The following is a 25,429-nucleotide window of genomic DNA, read 5'->3' as shown; positions in this document are numbered from 1 at the left end:
ACAATGGTTTGGGGTTTTCACAATGGGAAGTTGTGACAGATTACATCCAAAAAAATCCCTGTTGTCTTTGGGACAGTACTAAAAACAGAAAGGGGACTTAACAATTTCTGCAAAATAGAATTAGCTAACAGAGTGCAAGATGGCTGTGAGTAGTTTTCTCCTATTCTTCTCCAAGTATTTTGGTGGCCCTGTTAAAAGATTTCATTTTACTTTCTCAAATTATAAAAATATCCTTACTCAGACATACTGACATTGTCAGCTTTCTCAGTACTACTTAAGACATGAAGGCTGATGTTTTTGGAAATGGCAGCCTCATACCCATTATTTGAAGGTTAGAATGTGTTTTCTAACCTGCAGAACGAAGGAAGCTAGTTTAGTGTGATCATAGTAAATCTCCAAACACAAGAATGAAAATGCCTAGAGCCCATGGTCACCAAGTAACCACACTTAGTGGTCTGCGTGTGAAGCCGGTGCTCTGTCTGCATCTTGTACACATCTTCTTCCCTCTTTCTTTTCTTCTTCTTTCACGTGAAGATAGAGCCAATAACATCCTATGGAAGTTTTACTAAATCAAGGCAAATTCACTTAAATCAGGGGTCAGCAAACTACAGACTGTAGGCCAAATATGGGTTGTTGTCTATTTTTGTGAATACAGCATACTGGCTCACAGTCATGTCTATTTGTTTACAGACTCTCTCTGGCTGCTTTCCTGTTACAGCATCAGAGTTGAATAGTTGCCGAGTAGTTGCGACAGATCCCATATGGCCTAAACTCTTTCCTGTCTGGTCCTTTACAGAAAAAATAAGTTTGCTGGCTCTTAGTTTAAATCATTTTTACTCCATAATTCAACTACTTTTTGAGAGTAAAGCTAGAGATTAAAGAAAAAGGTAGGGAATGACACTCAGTGAAATTGACATGTTCACTGTATAAGATTTTCATTTATTTAATATTATTGTTTTGAATCAGGGTCTTGCTCTGTCACCTAGGCTGGAGTGCAGTGGCACAATCATAGCTCACTGCAGCCTCAAACTCCTGGGCTCAAGCAATCCTCCTGCCTCAGCCTTCCAAATAGCTGGGGCAAGAGGCATACACCACTATGCCTGGCTAATTTGTTGAGACGGAGTCTCTCTCTGTCACCCCGGCTAGAGTGCAGTGGCGCGATCTTGGCTCACTGCAACCTCCGCCTCCTGGGTTCAAGCAATTCTCCTGCCACAGCCTCCAGAGTAGACGAGATTACAGGTGCCTGCCACCATGCCCGGCTAATTTTTGTATTTTTAGTAGAGACAGGGTTTCACCATGTTGGTCAGGCTGGTCTCGAACTCCTGACCTTGTGATCCGCCCACCTTGGCCTCCCAAAGTGCTGGGATTACAGGCATGAGTCACCGCACCCAGCTAATTTGTTAATTCTTTGTGGATACGGGTTCTCCCTAAGTGCAGGCTGGCCTTGAACTTGTGGCCTCAAGCGACACTTCCACTTTGGATTACAGGTGTGAGCCAGGCTATATAAGATTTAAATATAGAAGTAGATTCCATATATTCATGCTATTCTAATTTGCTATGGATTGTGAAAATGTCAAGGGGGAAAAACTAGCATTTATTAAGAATCTACATATTCTGGGTACTGTGTTAGAAATTTTCCATGAAATAGGTTATATGAATTATGTCAACAAAATTTTCCTGGAGATGGGATCTTAGAGAAAAACAAAAACAAGTAAACCAACAGGCATATGGGCACTCAGGTTTTATGGATGGCCCCAGACACAGAAGGGGGCAGTTGGCTCCAGGGTAGTCACTGACCGCTCATAAGTGCCCAGATATAAAAGGTTGTTAAACTTAAGTCTCCCAGTTTGAAATGCATTTTCCCTCCTGTGCAAGGTCAGAAACTGATGATTTTGGAGGTACTCCCTGTAGTTCTCTTATGTGTACTATAAATGGAGAATAAAATGCAATAAGGTAGGAACATGTACATGCTCATTCAGCAAATTAATGATAGCATCTATGGGCACACAGGTATTTTGAGACAATTATTTTTTCTAAATGGTGACTTAAAAAATCATAAACTTTTATAGCCAGCATGAATTAGACTTAACATAGTTCAGATTCAATTGCATTTCTAGAAAAAGAAACACAGGGATAGTAAGTGACTCATTTAGGCAGACTGGTATTGGTAACAGAATCAAGGCTCTCATGCAGATCTTCTGAGTCCCTGTTCACTGTTCTTTTTTAACCATGTTATGTTTTCTGGGTTCATTTTTCATTTTTGGATCCATGTTGATCAGAAAGGGAAACTGACACAGTCATGGTGTTCACTGATTATAGACAAGACATCTCATCTTTTGTCAGAGTTGCTGGGAAATATTCAATCTAATTTTTTCCCCTGTACACTCATACATTTTTGTTTCTTTCAAATTCAATATATGCCTTTTCAAACATGTGTCTATTCTTTTCGGGCTTGCCTGTCTCTGTAAATTCAGTTTTCTCTTGCAGCAATGCCTCCGTCTTGACTTTCCTCTCTGAGCCTGACTGATTTCTAGTTGCGCCCTTCATTCTTGGCTTCTGGATCCCTTTTGAAACAGTGAGCAGCACTCCATCCCTTCTTGGCAGACATCTACCCTCCCTTTCAGAGAAGAAAGAGTCAGGTAGGATGTCTTTGAAAATAAAGAACAAAAAATGAAAATGACAGAGCAAACCAAACAGTAAGAAAATAAGGCTTTGCCTGAAAGAAAAAAAAAATAGTACCAAAGGAAAGAGAAATAAAATGGTACTGGCAAAATATATACTCTTTTCTATTCATTTTGGGGCATTCAGAGGGCCTATAGGGAGAGGAGATGTCATTTTTCAATGCAGAGATGCTGCGTATCCCTCAAGCTGAGCCCAGACCTGCCTGGCCATCAGTGTTGCCCTGGAGAGCATCACCCCCGCCTGTCTCATCTAAAGTAATAAAGCCCATTATGGATCTCTCTATTCTACTCTCAACTAGAAATGTTAGTGCAGTAATGAGCAGTGTCAGTTTTAGCAGCATGTTCATTCATGGTGCCTAGGCAAGCTTTTGCTTATTTTACATCCTCTGGCTTCAGACCCAAAAGTTATCCTCAAACTTCTTTTATTCCTATTCAGGCAATTGATTTTGTAGGTTGAGCGTGTCCTCATTAAGGGTTAAAGAATGCTTAGGGTTACCCGATAGTAGAGGGGAGATGTGAGAAATTTGCTTGTTTGTTTCTGCATCACTGGCTTAAGAAAGTGCTCTGTTCGCTCACAATCTCCAAGATAACATAGTCTAAGTGCCCGTTTGGGTGACCCAATTAGCAAACCTAGAGATGGTACCAAGAACCAAAGTAGGGATTTTCTATAATGTTGCAAAAGGCAGAATGGGGTAGCAGGAAATGTCACACAGGGTGTCTTTCTCTTTTTTTTTTTTGGAGACGGAGTCTTACTCTGGTGCCCATGCTGGAGTGCAGTGGTGCAATCTTGGCTCTCTGCAGCCTTGACCTCCCAGGTTCAAGTGATCTTCTCACCTCAGCCTCCCAGGCAGCTGGGATTACTGGCATGCACCACCATGCCCAGCTATTTATTTATAATTTTTTGTGGAGATAGGGTCTCGCCATGTTGCCCAGGCTGGTCTCAAACTTCTAGGCTCAAGTCATTTGCCTGCCTCAGTCTCCCAAAGTGCTGGGATTTCAGGCGTGAGCCACCACGCTTGGCCTACTGTTATATTCTTGCTCTTTCTCCACTTAGTGGGAACACACATGAAATATGGCCAGAGGAACTCATAAAAATATTGGGGCTCAGAAACTACATGGTTTCACTTAGCCCACTTTATGTTTCCAAGTTCTCTTAGTAACATCTTCTTCCAGAAGGTGTCCCCAATTACCTGTTGATGCTGTTTTTCTGTGCTAACATCTGCCAGTCCTTGCCTTTGGCATTGGGGGTATCAAATGTAGCACAAATCCGCTGTCTGATGGAGTAGGGAATTTTGAAGGCTTTGGGGCCAGTCTGTGCAGGGAAAGTGCTGTCCTCTTGTGCGAAGAAAGTAATGGTTTCTCGTTCACTCTATAAACAAAATAAGGAATGCATGATCAGATCCATCTGAAAGCAGTCCTGATCAACACTTTTATTTTTTAAGAAAACCTGGGTTAACACACATGCACAAAATGCTTGCTTGTTGTGATGGACTCTATAAAATACATTGATAAGTTCCCCTTTCTTCTAAGATAGTAAAGAACTTCTCTAGTAGCTTAATAAATTGTGTACTGGAAATTTACAACAGCCTCTTCCACTCAGGGGAGTCACAATCACCAGCTTCAAGCATTAAAAGAGCTGTCAGAGGCTGGGCACAGTGGCTCATGCTTGTAATTCCAGCACCTTGGGGGGACAAGGTGGGTGGATCACCTGAGGTCAGGAGTTGGAGACCAGCCTCGCCAACATGGTGAAACCCCATCTGTACTAAAAATACAAAGAATTAGCTGGGCGTAGTGGCAGGCGCCTATAATCACAGCTACTTGGGAGGCTGAGGCAGGAGAATCGCTTAAAACTGGGAGGTGGAAGTTGCAGTAAGTTGAGATCCCACCATTGCGCTCCAACCTGGGCAATGAGAGCAAAACTTCACCTCAAACAAAAAACAAAACAAAACAAAAAAACTATCAGGTGAGAGCAGAATTAGACTCTTTTTCTGTTTGCTTTGGCTCTCAGGCATAGCTCTAGAATCAGCAGGAAGAAGCTACCAAATGACAGATTTCAGTTCAGAGTGAAAAATGACCCTCTGCTAGTCATAACTGACTAATGGTGAAGGTGTCGATCAAAGGAGCTGACTAGGAAATGCCTTGTAGGAAAGCTACAAGGAAATGATGGTATTTAATTTTGTTTTTTTTTCCCAAGTCCTAAAGTTGTATGATTTCATAATATCTTTATTTCAAAATTAAATAAAGTTGTTTCACAATTAAATTGCTTTGGTATAACAGAGCCAGCTTTGAGTCAGAGTAACATATAGACCAGCCTGTATAGTGGTACAATCAGGAAGGCTCCTGCCTGCCTACCTGCTTCTGGTTTCAAACTGTCCAATAAGAATTTGCCATTTCAGTGTTAATCCTTATATCCAACATGAAATCCCACAGAAATGTGCCAGACTGCAGTGGTTGCTAATAAATTAAGTGGACTAACAGAATTTTAAGGACTGAAAACTATCTGATTGAATTCCTTCAGTGATTATAAGACAAAAGGGATTCTGATGTAATTAATGTCCCTAATCAGTTGACTCAATCAATTAAGAGATTTTTCTGGGTGGGCCTGACCTAATCAGGTGGTCCTCAAATGAGAGGAGATAGCTCTTGTCTGGAGGCACCTTTTCTCCTGGCCTAGAGGAAAGCAAACAGCCCATCTATGAGCTTCCTATAGAGGGGGTCATGTATCTGGGACCTGTAGGTGGCTTCTGGGAGCTGAGAGTGACCTCTGGCCAACAGTCAGCAAGATAATTGAGAACTTAGTCCTAAAGCAATAAGGAACCAAATAGTGTCAACAACCTGAATAAACTCAGAAAAGGACTCTAAGCTCCAGAGAACACGCCCTGGCCAACACTTTGGTTTCAGTCTTGTGACATAATAAATAAGTGTTGTTTTATGCTTTTAAATTAGTGGTAGTTTGTTATGTAGTAGAAGAAAACTAATCCAAGGGATAAGTAAAGCATCAGATCTAGGATTGAGTTAAGGGACTAGTTAGAACTGTTTAAACTCCAAGAAGCTGTCCTTTGCCTTAGAAACTTACCTGTTGTGCCCTCCAAGTTCACATATGCCCTTCCTTCCCTCCCTGAAATCCTGCCCTGATGCCTCTTCCAACTGTTAAATGTCTTCCTAATGTGGGCACATAACCATGATGGTCTTTTTCAGCTAGCAGCTGGACTCACATAAGTATAAACTATCAGGCTTGGTAGGTTGAAATTAGAGTCCTTAAATCTGTTAATTGAGAAAACTGGTTGATACAGAAATTTCATTAATGATTGATAATGATTTTTGTCTTTCTGTAACTATTTAACACAGTTGCATTTTGAGGGCTCTGCTTTTGGAAACGCAATGCCTTAATCCACCAGTTCCAAAAGGATATCTCAGAAGAGATTCCAAGAAATGGCAGTTTCATGGTCACACACATGTGAGAAATGCTGCATATCATACACTCTTCTTGGAACCTCAAAGTACATGTTATTATATTAAACAGATTCTACTTGCTGGTTTTAGTTATGTTCCTGGAATACTACAAAACAGTACTCATCAAAACTATTGTAGTATTTGAGGTTATCATAATATAACGGAAATGAGCATGGTTTTTAGAAGCAGAAAGACCTCACTTTGGAGTAAAACTCAACACTTCCTAGTTCAGTGACCTTGGATGCTACCTTATCTATCTCAGCCCCAACTTCCTAATCAGTTATTTTGCATTTGTATAGACTCCACAGAGGTTATGAAACCTGGAAAACTTCACCCAAGTAGTTTATGACATAGGTGAAACTAGAATTCTGACATCCTAACAACTATACAAGTACTTATTTCACTATAGCACCCTGTTTCGAGACAAGTGCCAAGAAATCTACAGTGCTGGGTGGTTAAGGAAAACGTTCGCTGAGTACCGTAGGAAAGACTTCATGGGGGAGGCGTTTGAGTTGGCCTGTAAGATAGGTAGGCATTGACCGAGTAGAAATTAGGTGGATAGGTGGTTATTCCAGGCAGAGTGGACAATTCTGTTCTGATATATTGAATGGTTATAAAATGAACCTACTCAGCTTCTTTCTGCTTAAACTAGGTTACAAGATACATCATTTTTATCATGGTCTGTAAAATTTGTTCTAGTCTCTAAAAATGCAAATCAAGTAGGAATAGTATCCTTGCATATTTTCTGACTGATAGAAACTAGAAGCAGATTTTTTTTTAATTCTATACAAATTAACATGGTAGCTGTCATTGTCAATGCCAAAGACGTGGCTTATCAATGAAACTGAAAACACTGGATGTGTCTGTGCTAAAGGATCCCAAGGGACAGAATTGGCCTCTGAAAGCCCTCATGGCATCTATAAATTGTTGACCAAGCTCTCTCTTCACTGGGGGCAGAAGAAAAACCAACTTGATGCATGATATCTTCAAAGAAAGCTGAACAAGGTGGTCTTATTTGAAGGGGAATAAAGTATTATATGAGATAGAGTCTAAAAATAAGTAATTTTCCAATTTACTACACATTAATAAGTGGGTCCCCATTTCCCTCTTAAAGTTCTCAAATTTAAATATTTTCCAGGCATAAGGATTACACTTTATGTAACATTTATGATGCATTCTAAAAGACATCTGGGCCAAGTAATAAGAATTCTGTAGATACATCACATTTTCTGATTGTTTAAATTAGATATGCAGAGAAACAGTAGATTTTCATGCTCTGCACATCTGAGATAAGCAGCTGCTACCTGGTAAGCTAAGGGAGTTGTAAATCAGTGAGAAATTCCAACTATTCTGTCTGTTGTAACAGACAAATTATCCCCCAACTTCCAACACTTTTGGAGGAAAGATGAGAGAACTGCTTGAATGGAAAATTGTAACATGCAAGATTCCTTTAAGTTGTTTATATTGAAGAAAAGATTATTTAATAATGTTACCTTAATAAGGAATGATGAAATAAATTACTTGGGAATTTTTCCCTTCTTTTCAATATTTGCAAAATTGTTTTACTCCAGTCCACAATTTTAGACTGTTGATACTGTTGCTCTATAGAGTATCGATTGGCAATAATCATTAGGTAATTCAATAGGGTTAAATTTAAAGGTAACAACTTGTTTCCAAAGACTGATACAACAATGACCTCTCTAAAGAATAAAAAAGATATATTATCTTGGCCACAAAAATAACTTTTAATTGTGAAGGTGATATATGAAGGACTGGGTTTATTTGAAAAATCACTTAGAGGCATGAAGGGATATGTCAGGCATGAGGCTGAACATGAAGGATCAAATGCCTTCAATGAGGATAATTACTGCACTGACTTAAACATTTAAAGCAGTATTTAAGATAGCTATCTTATTAATATTTAAAAATCAATATTTAGATATAAAGTATTTTATATATCTTAAATCTTGATCCTATATATAAATGTTAATTATATAAATATAACTTATTAACGTATTAAACCACCTAAATGTAGTCTTTTTCTGCTTAGGGAACATGAAACATGATGCACTTTAAAAATCGATCTAGTACTCCTAATTCACTGATAGAGACCTGGGTCTAGAATGTATCCTGCACCTCCCCAGGTCATCCCAATTTCTTATCCCAATTTCTCAGCACTTTCTGTGTCTTCACTTCTGCTGGAACCATTTACCAAAAAATTAAGCCATTTCAGGGAAAAGAGGATAGTTTTCTTTTTGTGAGAAGAGTCTCTCTCACCCAGGCTGGACTGCAGTGGTGTGATCTTGGCTCACTGCAACCTCTGCCTCCTGGGTTCAAGCAATTCTCCTGCTTCAGCCTCCCGAGTAGCTGGGACTACAGGCACCTGCCACCACACCCATCTAATTTTTTGTATTTTTAGTAGAGACGGGGTTTCACTGTGTTAGCCAGGATGGTCTTGATCTCCTGGCCTTGTGATCTGCCTGCCTTGGCCTCCCAAAGTGCTGGGATTACAGGCGTGAGGCACCACGCCCAGTCAAGAGGACAGTTTTTATTCATTACATGTATCACCAGATGCGTATCTTTCCTGGGAGTCAGATAATCCCAGGATTAAATGGGTTTGAGCAATCATTCAACAAAGACATCCATTTGTAGGCAGAGCTACATGTAGGATCTCCATTAGAGAATGAACAATTCTAGTCCATCACACAGATGGTTACATCCCATCCTTTCTTCTTTTGAAGAAAGAACTTCTCAATTTTCATATACTTTCAGGTACTTGAAGACAAAACTTCTGGTGCTATGATGTTTGCCACTAGAACCTGAGCCCCTGAACAGAAGCCATACTATGAAGAAGGCCCACAGTTAAGGCTAATTCATTAGATGGCCTTGACTGGGATCCAGAAATAGTGTAGTGGAGTAGTCAGACTTTGATCTTGAAGTCAGGTCTCTGAGTTGGGTACTGTGGCTCCACTCCCTTATGAGTTCCATGATCTTTGATCTTGGACAAGAAAGTTGATGCCTTTGAGACTTTTATAGCATGTAAAATTGTGATAGTACTAATACTTAATCCACAGGGTTTTGATGGTTGTATGACAAATATGAAAGCAAATGAAATGATACCTGAAATATAGTGGCTTACAAAAGTTATTAGTCATCTTCTGACACAGAAAATGAGAGCAAATTAGACTTGTCCAAAAAAATACAGTTGATCACAAAGTGAAGATGACAACCTGGGCCAAATTCTGCAGGAATGTTTGAAGCAATTAATAAAATGATCCTTGAAAGGATCGAAGGGTTAATAAAGCCTCTAAAATGCAGCAGCCCTCAAATTGAATGACTATAGCCTAACAATAAATATTGAAATATTATTCTGATACTTGCCTCTCATTATCAAGAGATATTTAATGTTATCTTCTACAAGGCATTTCTAAGTGACTGTAAACTTGTGAAGCATTAGAAAAGAAATTGGGGAGTAAACAACAAGATTGTGTTTATTAGCTAACTTTCCTTTTAAGCACTTTAAGAATTTGAGGCAAGGAGCAAAAATACCTATCACATTCCTCTTACATAAATATCCTCTAATAGCACAAGTCGATCACCAATATCTGGATGCCTTTACAAACAATAACCTATAAACCTGAATTCTTTCATTGGCCTGTTAATGGACATCTAGGGCAATTTGGATGAGAGGGATCTTTTATGTTATGCCTTTTCATGCTTCCTTCTGAATACCAGCTCTTCTTAGATTTTTTGTTTTTATTTTTAAAACCTTTCTATAATTTTTATTTTACTTTGCAATGCATCATGTGAAATATAGTATCACTGTTCAAGAAAGAGCCCCTAAAAATATCCTACCCCAGGTTTCCAGATCTACCTTCTCCGTGAAAACTACTTGAGCACATAATGCTAATTGGCAATAATGAATTCAAATACTGCATAAACATGTCAGTTAAGACAGCTATCAATTTTAAGGCACAATCCTTTGGAAAGCCATCCACTCTTCAGAAAAACTATTTGGGGAATTAGCAATGCTCATTTTGCATAAACAATGATTTCAAATGAGAATAGAAGGAATAATGCTATAAAGCTATAAATTTTCCAGGAAAAACCCCTGAAATTGAATTGTATGTATATAAATGTGTTCAATCTTCTGCCAAGCTTAAATTTATAAATATATATTAATAAATGCATATATATGTATAGATTTATAAGTGAAAAGCAAAATATGTATTTTTTTTACACTAATCTGTAATGACCTGGAAACTGCCAAACAAAAGCATCATAATCCCTCTGCTAATCTCCCCCTCTATCCCATTCAGGAAGGATGGCTATTATCTACTTTATAAGCTCATGTTCAAAGCCATGAAGTCACTTGGTGGTTTAGGACAAATGGGAGCCATGATGGAAATCAGATGCCTTTTTGCAAAAGTTCTCAAGTGAATCCTCCCTTGACTGCTACTTTAACTCTATCTTCCAATACTGATTTGACCTGGACAAAGTCCTTTCTCACTTTGCACTTCCATTTCCTTACCTTATAGAATGAGGTCCTTCTTATATTATTGTATTGTCCTGTCCTCCTTATATTATTGTATTGGAAGGGAGTAACGGAAATGGGGATGTACAGAATTCTGAGCCTGGGGAGCATGAGAAACAGTAAGACAGGGAGTCTCATCCCTGGAGATAAAATAACACATATAGGGCAACTGACTTCTGGAAAACTAGTCAGAACCAGCAGAAAAACAATCTGAGGGTGGCTTTGTGCCTCTTTGTGGCATGTGTCTCAACTGTACCATCTGGCTTCAGTCTATAATGAATCTCAGCTGGTAATCCAAGTCTGCTGTGGAATGAGACTTCTTGTGATTTTGTGTATCAAAAGCTTGGTACCAGTTCCTTCCCCAGAGGTACCTCCACAGTCTAAGCTCTCTGATGGGTTGAGCTTCCTTGCCCAGGGGGAAGTTTAGTTCAATCCTCGGTGTGAGAAAAAGTTTATTTTCCCTTATCAGTAATGAAGATGAAGACTTTGTGCATTTTGAAGCTCTTTCAGAACCTGAATAGCACGGCTGGTAGGTATAGCTTTATTATTCTTATCGTCCTTCAGAAAGGGTCAAATGACCTGTAGATCAAGGACTCACCTCTAGGATTGATGTCTGCACTTGGAGGATCTGTTCATGGCCTTTGAGCTGCCGAATGCAGATTTTGCAGGACAGCTGGGTGGTGGTGGGCGTGTAACGCTCCAGGGAGAAGGCACAGTGCAGGGGCTGCCGGTTACTGCACCACACACGGGAGAACGGGACTTCCTGCAGGGGAGACGGAGAGAAGGGATGGTTTGCAGGGCCCAGCTGAGATGAACTAGAACAGGAGAGACTTAATAGCGATGATGATGAGGAGGAGGACGACGATGAAGACAATCACAGCAGAGATAATTGCCTAGGCAGCTTTAGTGGAATTGTAAAAATAATGTTCCAGCAAATGCCAAGCAGCACAAAAGTAATTAATGTCAATTCCAATTGATAACATTTGAATTCCAAAACCGCACTGCAAGAGCTCAGATTTCACTTGGTGACACACAATTAGGAAGAGTAACATCAAAAATTATCATTTTCATTCCCCGTGTAGAAAATATTTTCCTTTGGAAGACTCCTGTGAGCCATGCTTCTACTTCGGTCTGGGGGAGGACGTTATCTTTTTACCTATGTAAAAATTATGCTAAGGAACTGATTGGCCGGAACTTAACTCCATACCACAAACTCATGCAGAATTGTGAGAACACAATATTGCTAATGTATCCAACATAAAAATTAATACCTAGTGCAAAATCACACACATATACACACAGACAGGGAGACAAAGAGGGAGGAAGGAGGGGAGAGAGACAGACACACATACAGGGCCACCCCAGAGTGATCTACTTCGTCAATTCTTCATTTGTTCAATTTGTCCATTCAACCATAATGTATAAAGTGCCTGCTAATGACCAGACGCTGTACTAGGTAAACAATAAGAAACAATAACAGATTCAGTCCCCCACTCTCAGGGGACATATGGACAACTGAGAGGCAAAAATACCTTTTAGTAAATGAGGAGGGAGATGATAAAATCTATAGATTACTCATTTTTCCTAGTATTAGCCATTGCTTGCTACCAGACTGTGTCTAATAATGTGAAGTAGAAGTTAGTCACTGAAATTTTTTCACGCACTAAAAGGTCTCTCTCCTTTCTAATCAAATGTGGCTTGGCCCTTAGCAATGACCACATACGCCTCTAGTAATCCTCATGCTCACTTTTTTCTCTATTTCTCACTTTATTAGTTTGCTCATTTCCCTATTGCTAAAAATAAAATTTTCCGCAATACTAGAACAGAAAGGTGGCAAGACATGTATCAAATCTGGAAGTTTGGAACCCTGAACTAAGACTGGTGATGAAGCCAGCACGTGTCATGAGACTAAAGAGCATGACTGAAATGATCTTTTCCCTTTGAGAAGCTATACGTTACCTAGTTATTCCCAAGCCCTTATGTGCACACTTGTTTGGATACCTTGCTTCCTAATTTTCTCTATAGAAAGTCCCATAGATTTTTATTTTGGATGTTTACTGGTAGACTCAGGAAGGAGGGATGGATGGACTCTAGATTGTTGTGAACTTGAAGAGAGGAGAGCCAGCTTTATGGGGGTATGAAATAACAAAATCAAATATTCTACCATGCATCTTAGCAATAAATTGTGGGTCATTTTGTTTGTTATTAATCCGGAACCAAAAGAAAAGTGGAGTTTCAAGAAGGATGTAGAGAAGGTCTACAGGCGAGAAACTATCTGGCATTTCACAGACTTCATTCCTGTGCAAGAAGTGGGCTGTTAGAATGGAACTCTATCTTTGCCATTCTCTGTTCTTCCCCATGTGGAAGGGGCTTGAAGACTAAAAACTACATTTTAAAACTCCCCTGCTGGCAGTTCACATTTCCATTCTGCCCACAAGAAGCACTCATGCTAGATTTGGAAGGGAGAGGAAGTGCAGAAGCCATCACTGCCCATCTAACATCAGCAGGCAGACCTAAAGGCTTCAACTGACAGCCCAAGAAAAGTGTGCAGGGGCTTCTGGACATTCCCTGGTGAATCCACTGCTTTAGTGCTGGTGCACTTTCCTGAAATTCCTGACCTGACTGGTTTTCTAATACCACTAGTAGCTTTCTCTGACCTTGGCTCTCCACAGAGGTTTCGTAATCATATAAATCCCTTGATTAAATTTCCCCTCAGTTGAAATGTCTTGAGTGCCTTCTATTTTCTTGACTAAAACAATTCTTGATTTGAAGAAGTTATCTTAGAAACTGATGTGAGTTGGGCAACCCTGAAAGGGGCTACTACTGAGTTCCAGAGGGAGGCTATTGTTTGGGGAAAATGCTGGAAGAGGCACCAAGCTAATGATCACTAAGGAAGCTTTTCGTTGGAGGACAACTTGCTTGCACCATCAGCTGACAACACATGTCCATTTAATGGTATCGCTTTCCCACTTTCTTCTAATACAAAAAATTTTGCTTATGATCTCTTCTCTTTTCTCCCTGTGGTAGATCCTGCAGCAGAGGGCATTTCTGGTTGGTGGGGCCTCCTGGCAATGCCTACAGGAAGTCATTTTCTCTAAAATACTCCAAATGACTTTTCACTTGTATCATCATGTGCACTTACATGGTCTGCCATTTCTCCTTGTTATCTAATGTGATTCTTTTCCTAATTCTCCTAAGCTTTGTTCCACTTTGTAAACCATGGGCAGCCCTTCCTCCACATCTCAGCCTCCTACACTTCTCTTTCTGCCTTCTGTACTGTTCAAGATCCATTTGTTCACACATGCCCCAACTGCCATCTCTCTGAGGAGGACTACAAAAACATCATCTCTGGCATTTATTCATTATCCTCAATCCCTGGTATTATACCCCTAAGCGCTACAATAATTTTGTTTGGTCTTCTCTGGTAAATTTAACTTTTGGAAATTGATTGCTATCATATCTCTCCCATTGTTCTTCTCCTCTAATATTCTGGTTTCCATTATGCTTCCATTATGGCTAACTCTGGTCACCTACTCCCAGTCTTCCTGCCTTCAAGCTCTACTACACAGAGCAAATGAGGGGGTTGGGGCTGAATGGGAGAGGCAAATAGCTCAGGAAAGCAGAAAGCAGCTGATTGGGATTATTCAGGGAATAGCATTATGGTCTTTTTTTTTTTTTTTTTACCTCTAATGACTGGGCAGGCATTGATGTGACCAGGCCACCTAGGAACTCTAAATTTATTACATGAGTCCTTTGCTTGGGGGGCCACAATGGAGCTTTGATGCCTGCTGTCTCCTGCCTGGCCTTCAAAGTCTTTCACCATCTCTTGCCCTATACTTGTTCTCTCCATTCTTATTTTTATTAGCCCTCAAATAAACTCTTTTCTCCAAACCAGTGAATTTTTGTAGAATTGCTTTGCACCATGCACTTCAATGAAAGTAACCATAACAGCACTCTGGAGTTCACAGGTACTTTTGCCTAAGGTGGTTTTGCCCAGCTAAGCTAAGTAGGAGATGCTTCCTAAAATTGAAATTTGAGTTATTATAGTGTAATGCAAGCACTTGGACTTCAGGGCTAGACAAAAAACTGTGCTCAAGGTCCAGCTCTTAAGCAAATGTACGTTTTCTGCAATTTGATTTCAATCGTTGGTAATGCTTGCCTTCCCCCCCCCCCCCCCCAAAAAAAGGCACCGACCACTCATTTAAAAGTGTCTTCTCTGGTATCATTTGCTAAATTCCCTGTGTTTTCTCCTAAAACCACTGGAAGAAATATAAAAGAGTAATGCCTACTGCAGAGATAATTTTTCCTTGCAGAAAGACATGAGAATTAGCACCAAAAAACAATAAAACAATAGCCCTCTTTTTTCTTTTCCATTCCATTGAACACAATCCAAACATTTAAAAAATCTGATTTTAAGACAGTATCAAGGGAATGCTTTTTATTGTTGACTTGAGTAGCAGCTGCCAATAGCATTCAACAAAACATTTTAAAATAATAGAATTAGAAGTGCCATGATTAGTGTGTTTTCATGGCAATCATCTTCACTTTCATTTATTCAAAAAAACAAAAACAAAAAACACCAACAAGCTCGCTGAGCTGAGAGGAATTATGTGGAAAGTAATATGGGAGGAGAAAGTATAGCAAAGTTATGGGTGTTTAAAGAATTCCGGAAATGTTTTCATTTTGACTCCTATTATAATTAGGTTCTTAGCAGATGGAGAGAATGTAAATCATATCTTAGCAGGAGACAGACACTGAGTTCTCCAAGATACATAGCATGCTGGAAAGACAGCTGCTTTTACCCTAGGGAGGTGACAACTTGACTTTGTGTTTTGTTGGCTTTTAAAAATAATAATTTATTGTATTATGTTTATTACAGCTCCCCTACCCCACAGCCAGCAAGGAATAAAGGAAAGTGATTTAGGAGCTCCCAGGTCCCAGCAAGGAATAAAAGAAACTGATTTAGGTGCTCTCAGGTCCCAGTAACCTATTAAAAGTAGAATTATTTCCCTCCCAGAGGAGGGTTGCTAATTCTACAGAGAGGGAAAATCATATATTCCTAATTGTGGTAGAGTCTTAGGGACTGACAAGAAAATGGGATATAATGAATTGTTTACTTGGGGAGACTAGCATCATGGACCTCAGGTTTTCTTTGAACCAATGTCAGTGGCTGCTACCATGATGAGATCTCAGAAGACCTGACATAGCCTTTCCGACTTCTCACTCAATATACCTGGCTTCATAAGCAATGACATCCATAAAGTGTAATCCTCCAGAACCTAAACCAACAAGATTTAAGATCTAGTTGGTCCTTCAATATACAGGTTCTCATCACATATCTCTGGGTCCAACCTTGAACTCACACCACTCTAAAAACATTTCTCATGCAGTTTGTTGGTGTCTGATAGGGAAAACATTGTATGTACTGGGCACCTCCCCAGCCTGTACCTTTCTGGGAAATTTCTACCTTTCCCAGAAGAAAACAGGGAAGATTCCTAGTAGAGTAAGGTTTGGGTACCAATTATAATATGTCGGCCCCCAGACTCCTGATTTGAAGTTAGAGAAAGGGAGATTCACCAACTGAAGGAGAGACCGATAAACGATGTCAGGAATAGTGTGATTTTCTCTCTCCACAATAGCTCTCTGGGATAACAAGAAATAGGCCCTGTTAGTTCCTAACCACTAAGCCCTAATGAAAAGCCATTCTCTATTATCCACGCCAAGTTTGTCAGTGCACATGATGTTCTACATGAGGTTCAAGCAGGCTGAACACAAACCCTCCCCTAAGTGCTTACATCTAATGCCCAGAGCAAACACAGCATGGTCATTAAGCCAAGCACAATATGCATTCGCACAAGCTGAGGATTTCAATGATGAGAGGGGCAAGGAAATTGGTGGTAGGGGTGATGAAGAGAAAGGAGGAATAGAGCGGAAAGCCATTTGGGGTAAGAAAAATGAAGTGGAAATGAAAACTCAGTGGCAAGCCTCCTGATGCAGAGAAAATTAAATTGTTTCTCAGCCTTCCAAGACTCTTTCAAATTATGCTCAATTACAAAAGGCAAATATTTATACATGTTCACAACTTCCATGTAATCCAGCCCATCCCAGCAGTGAAGCTTGCTGGGTTTCCTTGAAAGTCAACGTCCTCTGGCTTTGGCTGGTCCTGTTGTACCCTCTGAGGTCAGTAAACACTTAGCCCCCTAAGTCGCTTCTTCCTGGGGCTCTCTTTGGTATCCCTGGTGTCAGAATTATTGTTTAAGTGATGCTGTAAGGTAATGGTTCTTTCATCTGATTTTTTATCTCCAAGCATTAAACTTAATAGTTCACTTTGGACTGAGTCACTTGCATCAGATCCAGTGAAATGAGGCCCTTATAGCCTATAAAGATTAATATGGAGGAATTTGCATGACTATCAGGACTTGTTTTAACAATACTCCAAAGTTCAATTTGGACTAGAAACTTTGAATACTGCTTACTGGAAAGCAAAGAGACCTACACCTTGAATGTCATAAACTATTTATTCATAGAAAACTTCTCTCCATGGAAAAAAATGTGGTGAATGTGCCCCTGGCCCTCCCAGGGGGAAAAAAAAAATGTTCAGGGCAACGAGAGATGGTTGTGCTGCTTTGAATGCACTAAAATTGTACAGACAGGCAATTCCTCAGGTAATAAGTCTGAAAAGTCAATAGAAAAATGCAGCCCTATCCAGTTTAAAAATCCTGAATTTTAGAAGTTGGATGGTTGGTGGTACAATGTTTTTCTAACCATCGTGATGCAGTCAAGGTTTTTTCTTTGTGACTAGGCTTGTTCCCATTCTGACAAGCTGGTATACCTGTGTATAGTTAAAAAAAAAAAATGCTGCAAGGATGGAAGGTTACAAAACCCAGAGGACTCTACACATTACGCTGATGGGCAAAACAAAGAAGCCTGAAAGCATTCTGTGATTCCAGGTCAATGTGAGTCCACCAGAAGCTTTTCCAGAGCGAAGGAAATATCCTGTCCTTAGGCACTTGAAGTAAGACGACTGGCTTTAGAAACTATGGAGGCTAGCGAGCTGCTTACTGTAATATGTAATATGTATCACTGGGAATTTTCATAGACTTGTTTATAAGAGATCTTTTAAGGCTAAACATGTACTTGAAATAACTAAATAGGATCCAAAGAGATTCTGAGTCTCCCTAAAATGTTTTCTTTGTTTGCTTTTTGTTTTTGAAATCTCTAACAGGAAACATATGGACAACAAGTACCTTTAGATATTTATAAAAGGACTCTTAAGAAGTGTTCTGACCAGGCGCAGTGGCTCACGCCTGTAATATTAGCACTTTGGGAGGCCGAGGTGGGCAGATCACCTGAGGTCAGGAGTTCAAGACCAGTCTGGCCAACATGGTGAAACCCCATCTCTACTGAAAAATACAAACATTAGCTGGGCATAGTGGTGGGCACCTGTAATCCCCAGTTGTTCAGGAGGCTGAGGCAGGAGAAGCACTTGAACTCAGAAGGCGGAGGTTGCAGTGAGGCAAGATCACGCCACTGTACTATACAGCCTGGGCAACAGAGAGACAGACTCCATCTCAAAAAAAAAAAAAGAAAGAAAGGCATGTTCTTTTTCCTTCCCATCTTGCCTGATTCATTTGGCAGCAAGTGCACTTCATATATGAAAGAATAAAATCTCTTGTTTTCATCTGGCTAGCCATAGCTCTCTGCAACTCAAAATTATCACCCTTAAGAAGTTCCTCACTGACATTCAGTTTATTCACTGCTGAATATGATAAAGATGCTGTCTCATAATGAGCTGATTTTTAATAAAAACAAACCAACCCACCAACCTGGCTCTATGTTGTTAAATTGGCATCTTCAACCTATATTGAGCAATGATTCCAACAGGAGAGAAGAGAAGCACCATCTCACCTAACGTGCAAACACCTTTCTTCCCACCCGTTAGAATGCTGTGAATTTATGACAATATGTTTCACTCCCTGTGTGTAGCCCAAACTGTTACATTTCTGTGACAGTTTTAAGGCGAAATCCATCCCTTAAAGGAGAAAAATCAAGCGGACCCTTGCCAGGATCTGTGACATGCTTGCTGGTTAAAGCAAAGCCGTTTCTGTTAGAAACCCATTTGGCCAGTACCTGGCAGGCAGTGAATGGTTTAATTCTCCAGAGGAATGGGGGAATATCAAGGACAGAGATCTGAAGACTAAAGGTATTCCCTTTGAAATGCAGCAACTTTGGTTCTTCCAGGAGCTGTCCACCTTGATGCCTTTCATCTGAAACCACTTCCTATAGGAGAAGAAAAAGAAAAGGGGATCAATAATGAAATATCCTGCTTATATATTTCCTATCTATGGATATGCACGCTCACTACCATGTGTCTTCCACAAACGGACAGACAGCATAGGAGAAACTTTATATCCCCGTAGCCCATAAAGTTCAAGACTAAGGATTAACAACTGCTGAGTGACAAGTATTTGGTTAGAAAGAGACAATATTTTTGTTATTTGTGTTGCTTAGGGCTTTAAACTACACTGTGCCTTTATTTAAACCTCAAAGACCTCCCCTGCCCCCAAGCAAATCATAATACTTCTGGGTTTCCACAACTGTAGGAATTTCACTCTGTGACCATAATCAAGGGATGCATTCATGCTCAACCTGACACATCACCATATTTCACACTAACTAGAAACAGCCCCCCTCCACTCTGGTTCAATTTTTCTTCACTAATGCAGGCATTATATGATATTTATTCTTTTGGCCTAAAACAAATGTTCCAGTGTGCATGTATCATGTTTATTTGTAGTAATGTTTGTAAAAGTTATTATACCAAAAGGCCAAGAAAAAATAAGTTGTTTATCAAGGTAGCTGTAGCTCAGGAAAACAGAAATCAAATGCCTGAGGAAACACTCCTGTAGCTTTCAGTGAAAAATCTTTATGTAATACAATCTAATACAAACTCAATTCACATATATTCTGTTGAGTAAACCATTTCATTGGTTCCAAATTTGTGGTGTTAGAATCATATTGGAGAGATGATATAACAAAACAAATACACATTCAGTGAAGTGCTAAATGATTGTGCGGGACTGAGGCTTTCGGTGTTACTGAAGATAAAGAGATCTCCCTAAGTCCATTTTTAAAATCACCATTAATTGACATATTATTTCCTTGCAGAGTTAGGAGAAATTAAAAACTGAAATCCTTTATGTCCTATAATCTCAGATTCTAAAAAAAAAAAGACTGTTAGAAAACAAATAGGTTTATAAACACAATCAAACTTACATTTCAATTATCAATGAGTAAAAACACCTTTACTTCTTATCTTATATCCATCTCTTGTCCATAAGTAGAATGACAGTAACAAAAATATTTTTGACAAAAAGTCATCCAAGTTTTATCCTTCACGTACACATAAACTGTTAATAGGTTGCTAGTATCTTTTTCCAGGACTGAATCAGTGGCATTTTCTCCAGCTCTTTGGTGTTGCTTGTGGGAAAGGTGTTTCTTGGGGCCCAAGGGTCAGTGATAAACTAGATGTGATGATAGAAATATTCTATCTCTGTGTGGTCCATTATGGTACCCACTAGCTACAGTGGCTATTAAGCACCTGAAATGTGGCTACAGTGATGAAGGAGCTGAATTTTTAATTAAAGTTAAATATCCACATGTGATTAGCAATGACCATACTGGACAGTATAGTGCTAGGTAATTCACAATCTTGTGGATTTCAGAGTTGAACATGATAACATGGTAGCCAATGTCTGGTGGGGGCTACAAGAAATGGAAGAAAAGAGGCACTATGGGGAGAATAGGAAATTAATTCTAAATGACTGCTTGGTTGAGACACTAGGTGGTCTCTAGTCACTGGTTCCTTCTTTTGAGATTTACTAAATTTCCATGAGAGCTATGTTAGAGCTGGACACTGGGTGTGCAGAAATGAAACAGTCTCTGCACCAAGAAACTTACAATATTGTGAAAGGGTCAGGACACTACGCATTGATTCTAATATAGTATATATTACCATACATGTATTCCTAGGAGGTTAAGGAAGACAGAAGGTGCCCCTGACCCGGATGGGAGGACAGACCAGGAAAGGAGTCTGGGCGTTACTAGGTGAGGTAGTATTTGAGCCAAACTTTGAAATAAAGGGAGGAGCTGGCCACTTGACAAGGAAGGAGAGGACATTCCAGATGCTGAGCAGGGCATTCACAAGCATGGTGGCTAGACAGAGCTGGGATGGAAGGTTGAGGTGGAAAGTGTGTGATTGGAGATGATGAAAATGTGGGGCAGAAACCAAATGACAGATTGTTGCTTGCTACGCTAGGGACTTTGTATTTTATTTTTGAGTACTGTTGCTCTGGCTTTAACGTGCATTAAAACTCTTTTGGTGTCTTCATGTACTCAAACGAATACAAGTCTTGTAAATTGAAGATAGCAGCATAAAATTCTAATCACATTTCTGTGTGGTTTTGGGCAAATTATTTTCTTTAGACCTCAGTTCCTTACCTGGGTTTATTTATAGCCAAGCAAATTAATTAATATATTAACCTCTTTTTGCAATTCTGGTGCAAGATTAGAAACAAGTACAAACAAGAAATGTGCTTATTAAGACCATATTAAAGCCATGGTATAACAGCAACGCTTCCAAGTGTACTTGAACTAGGCTTTCTCAAGTATACCCTTTTCTTTAAATTTAACTTTCCTTAATGAACATGAAGTAGTCGACACCAGGAAATGAAGTGACTTCTTCATGGTCATGTGTTACTTAGTGTAGTGCTAGACTAGTTTGTTATTTAGACACTACACACAATAGTTGTATTGGAAGGGAACTTAAGATTTAGAGCACCAAGTGCCTTATTTACACATGAAAACATGGAAGTCCCCTGAAGAAAGTTATTTGCCTAAAACCACATGGCTAATGGGAGAGCTGAGACTAGATCAGGGCAACTTGATCATGGTCCAGTGTTTTTTCTTAGATTTCCCTGCCTTTTCTTACTACTATGCTTTTTTTTAAAAAAAAGTCATGTGAAGGTCATTCTGTGATTAACTCTGTCTCATAAATAATTTTTCATTGGTGCAGGATATAAGTATAAGACGATGTAAGTCAATCTGTATGTGCCCTAGAGTTATATGTACTGTCTACACAGTCCATGAAACTCAGAATGGATAATATTACAAATTTTAAAAATAGATATCTGTTTATAATTATCATGGAAGAAAATAGTACCTTTTTAAAAGTTCTGCTCTAGGGCCTCAAATTTAAATACAACATGATTTATTTTTTGCTCTTTTCACTTACTCCTTAAATCTGCATATATTAAGCCGACAACATAGAAGTAACAGTGTCTTATAATCTTGTACAAAATATTAAGCAATTACAGTTATTCTATAACAAAACAATTATTAAAATGAAAAAGCCCAGTAATGAATTAATAATTGTATTTATAAATTTGTAAAGGCACAATTGGCTTCAAAGTTAAATAAATAGACTCCTAAGTATGAACTTCAAAATACTCTCCAAATACAGTGGATTGCATTTAACACAGGGTTCCCTGAGCCTACTGTATTACTCTAGGAGGCTAGGTCTGGGTATTTATAAGTATTTCTTGGATGCTTCTGATGACCAGCCAGGCTTGGACAACTCTGCTTAGCTAGTTCTAAATCACTCATATGGATGAATTATATCAAAAGTGAGGCTTGATAGTAATTTGATTTTTCCAATCTGCCTTCTATGTGACAAGGACCTCCTGTTAAATACCTCATTCCATTGTTAAACTGATAATCTGAGTAAATGGAACTAGGAAATAGGGTCTGGCCAGTTTTTTATACATAAAATGCACCTGAAGTCTCTGGATGGTGGTTTTTCTCAGCATTCTGTTTCATCATTTTACATTGGGGTTGCAAGTCATCCAGTTCTAGGAGCTGTGGCCAGGAAAAACTTGTGCTTTGTGTCTCACTGAGCTCTTTATGTTGATTTAGTCAGACAGGCAGCAACATTCAGGTGTGCTTCAGGGATAGTAAAACAGGCAGGCTGAATTTACATATTTATGAGACAAAACTGTTTGAACTTAAACACACACACATACACACAAATTATGTCACTATGTTTTCCTTTAAATGCTTTACGTGAACAATATTTCCCAAGATTGCATTATTGAGGAACACAAGAACTACATCTAGAGGAAATCCTTTGAAATTAGATTCTAAATCCACCTTAATGCCGAGTAAGTAATGAGTACCAAGAGTACTGTATAGGAGTGCTGGGAGCAATGGCAAAAAAAAAAAAAAAAAAAAAAAAAAAAAAAAAAAAAAAACAAACAAAAAAAACCCCTAGTTGTTTTTTCTATTTTCTTTCTTAGATAAGACAGGGAACTGCTTAATTTCTTGCTTTCCTATGTCCTATGTCAAGGTTTGTTTGAGCTGTGCATGCGTGTGTGTTTTTGTGTGTAATAAAAGACAATAATCAAAAAACCAGGTCTTAAAATGTTACTGCTTCGAAGATATATCACCATTTCTCAACCTTTGGTTTGAATTTATCAGAGGAGGCGATGTCAAACATACAAACATAAAATGGCAGTCCTAATTATTACAAAAGCACAAAAGCAAGGACAAGAAGTCATTTACTCATTGTCTTCTTATTCTTTTCTCACCTACCTACAGGCAGATGACATTGTTATTTTTTAAAAACATAGCAGATTTAATTTTTCATAGAGACAATTTTAGCTGTGTTTATCAGAACAGATCTTCGGAAATCTGAAACTAAATTATGTCTTGGCCAGGTACACAAAGTATTCTGTTTTTGTCAAGGAAATTGCTACTATTACTCAGATAAGCTATCCCCAGAGCAAATGAGACTCAAATAGAGTAGACCTGTAGGGGGTACACGGAAAGGAAGATAGGACTAAAAATAGAGAATGTCCCTATTTAGACATTGAAATTCTCTCAAGGAATATTCTACGGTGGGCCCATTATATTGCCTGGTCCCCACCTAGTTCTGAGAGGACAGGTGGAGTTGAGTCTCTACACGTTCCTTCTCACCAGGTCTTCCGGGGAGAAGGTAGGCATTTCAGTGTTTTATGGGATACAATCTCCGAGTGAGACATGAATGAAATGAAAGATGCAACCACGCACTTAACCTCAGCTTCCTTTTGGTTAAGAGCACAGAGTTGGGCCCTTATCTGTTATCATTCTTTGAGATATGAAAGATGCACTGCAATAAATACAGCAGCTGTCACAACCATGCTCACATTGATTTCCTAATCACAACAAACATATCATCATAAAGATAGTTGAAGCACATTCCAGGGTGGGCAATTTCTGCAGAAATGCTCTATGAAAAATTGCTTACTGATTTTGATTAAGAAGTCAGGGTTCTTTGAGGGTTGCAGAAAATGTTATCACTATATACTATATTTTCAACTTACGCCACAGAAGTTGGGAGAGCTAAATACCAATTTGTGAGGTCATTTAGGGGTTCAAAAAGGGAACTGTCATTAAGGCTTTCCTAAAATAGAACTGTTTTAATGGGTTAGTAACTAATTCCCTCCTCCAATGCAATACCATGTATGAAGCCGTCACAATATGAAATGATTTGGGATATGCAGGTGATCAAAATAAATCTCTGCAGAAGGCCCTGAACACATTCACTCAGCAAAGTAAAAATCCAGAAAGCAGGACAGTTTCAGAAACAAAACTCAGAAACTAAGACTGAGGAGTAAATGGCTGTTTCCTGTACTAGGAAGTCTCAGTTCAGAAAAGCCACAAGTTTCATTTTAACCCATATGTGGGCCAGAAAAGTTATTTAAGCAAGGTTGATGATCTTTCAAAACCCCAACGGGGACACATGGCCTTTCTGCTCATGACAGCTGTCACATACATCCTGTCAATAACAAGTACAACCAAACGCAGCTTTATTTGCCATTATAGGAGAGAGAAAGAATCACTGGAGGTAAAAAGATTAGGACAAATGGGGTCAAAGGTATTTCTACCAAAAAACATTACTCTAAAGCAAAATTAAATAAATATCTCTCGACTGGGCGTAGTGGCTCATGCCTGTAATCCCAGCACTTTGGGAGGCTGAGGTGGGTGGATCGAGACCATCCTGGCTAACATGGTGAAACATCATCTCTACTAAAAATTAAAAAAAAAAAAAAAAAAAAAAAAAGCCAGACCTGGTGGTGGGTGCCTGTAGTCCCAGCTACCCAGGAGGCAGAAGCAGGAGAATCGTGTGAACCTGGTAGGCGGAGGTTGCAGTGAGCTGAGATCATGCCACTGCACTCCAGCCTGGGGGACAGAGCAAGACTCCATCTCAAAAAAAACAAAGAAAAAGAAATACCTCTCAATGATGAAATACACTTGGATTCAATTAGAGGGAGAATAACATTCTCCCTAGTACTGTCTAAAAAGATTCTATTACCAACCAAAAATGGTTAGTGGTTTGAAAACTATGGTTAGGGTGTTTTCATGATGTCCACAATAATTGGTATTCGTCTGTGAACAGTGGAGCCATGGTAGAATAGAGTAGAGATGAAAATAGATGATCTGAAAGTCACTGAGAACAAACTCTTTAAGTATATGTCTATCTCACTGCCATATATATCAGCTGGGAGACCCTTATTCAAAGAAAACTCCAAACTGGTTATGAGGGCTGACTTCCAAGACAATTGTGTGAACAGCTCCACACAGTCACAGTAGTCAGCAGTGGGTTATCTACATCAGCCAGGAGATTGGAAATCTTCCATGATGTTCCATGGTTACTCCAGTTTAC

The 25,429-nt window shown here is 39.3% G+C and overlaps 1 protein-coding gene across 7 annotated transcripts in view; it reads right to left on the bottom strand.

The window, feature by feature from the left end:
- Positions 1–25,429, bottom strand: part of UNC5D (unc-5 netrin receptor D) — a 567,925-nt gene that overhangs the window by 18,809 nt on the left and 523,687 nt on the right. For all 7 annotated transcript variants that reach the window (XM_007962156.3, XM_007962159.3, XM_007962158.3 and 4 more), the window contains 3 exons: positions 18,799–18,948; positions 11,267–11,431; positions 3,872–4,050 (listed from right to left, as the gene is read on the bottom strand). In XM_007962156.3, coding sequence (XP_007960347.1) covers positions 3,872–4,050; positions 11,267–11,431; positions 18,799–18,948 — 494 coding nt within the window. The remainder of the gene's footprint in view (positions 1–3,871; positions 4,051–11,266; positions 11,432–18,798; positions 18,949–25,429) is intronic.

Source organism: Chlorocebus sabaeus, chromosome 8 (genome assembly GCF_047675955.1).
Source record: "Chlorocebus sabaeus isolate Y175 chromosome 8, mChlSab1.0.hap1, whole genome shotgun sequence".
Lineage (NCBI taxonomy): Eukaryota > Metazoa > Chordata > Mammalia > Primates > Cercopithecidae > Chlorocebus > Chlorocebus sabaeus.
This window is presented reverse-complemented; position numbering and strand designations above follow the sequence as displayed.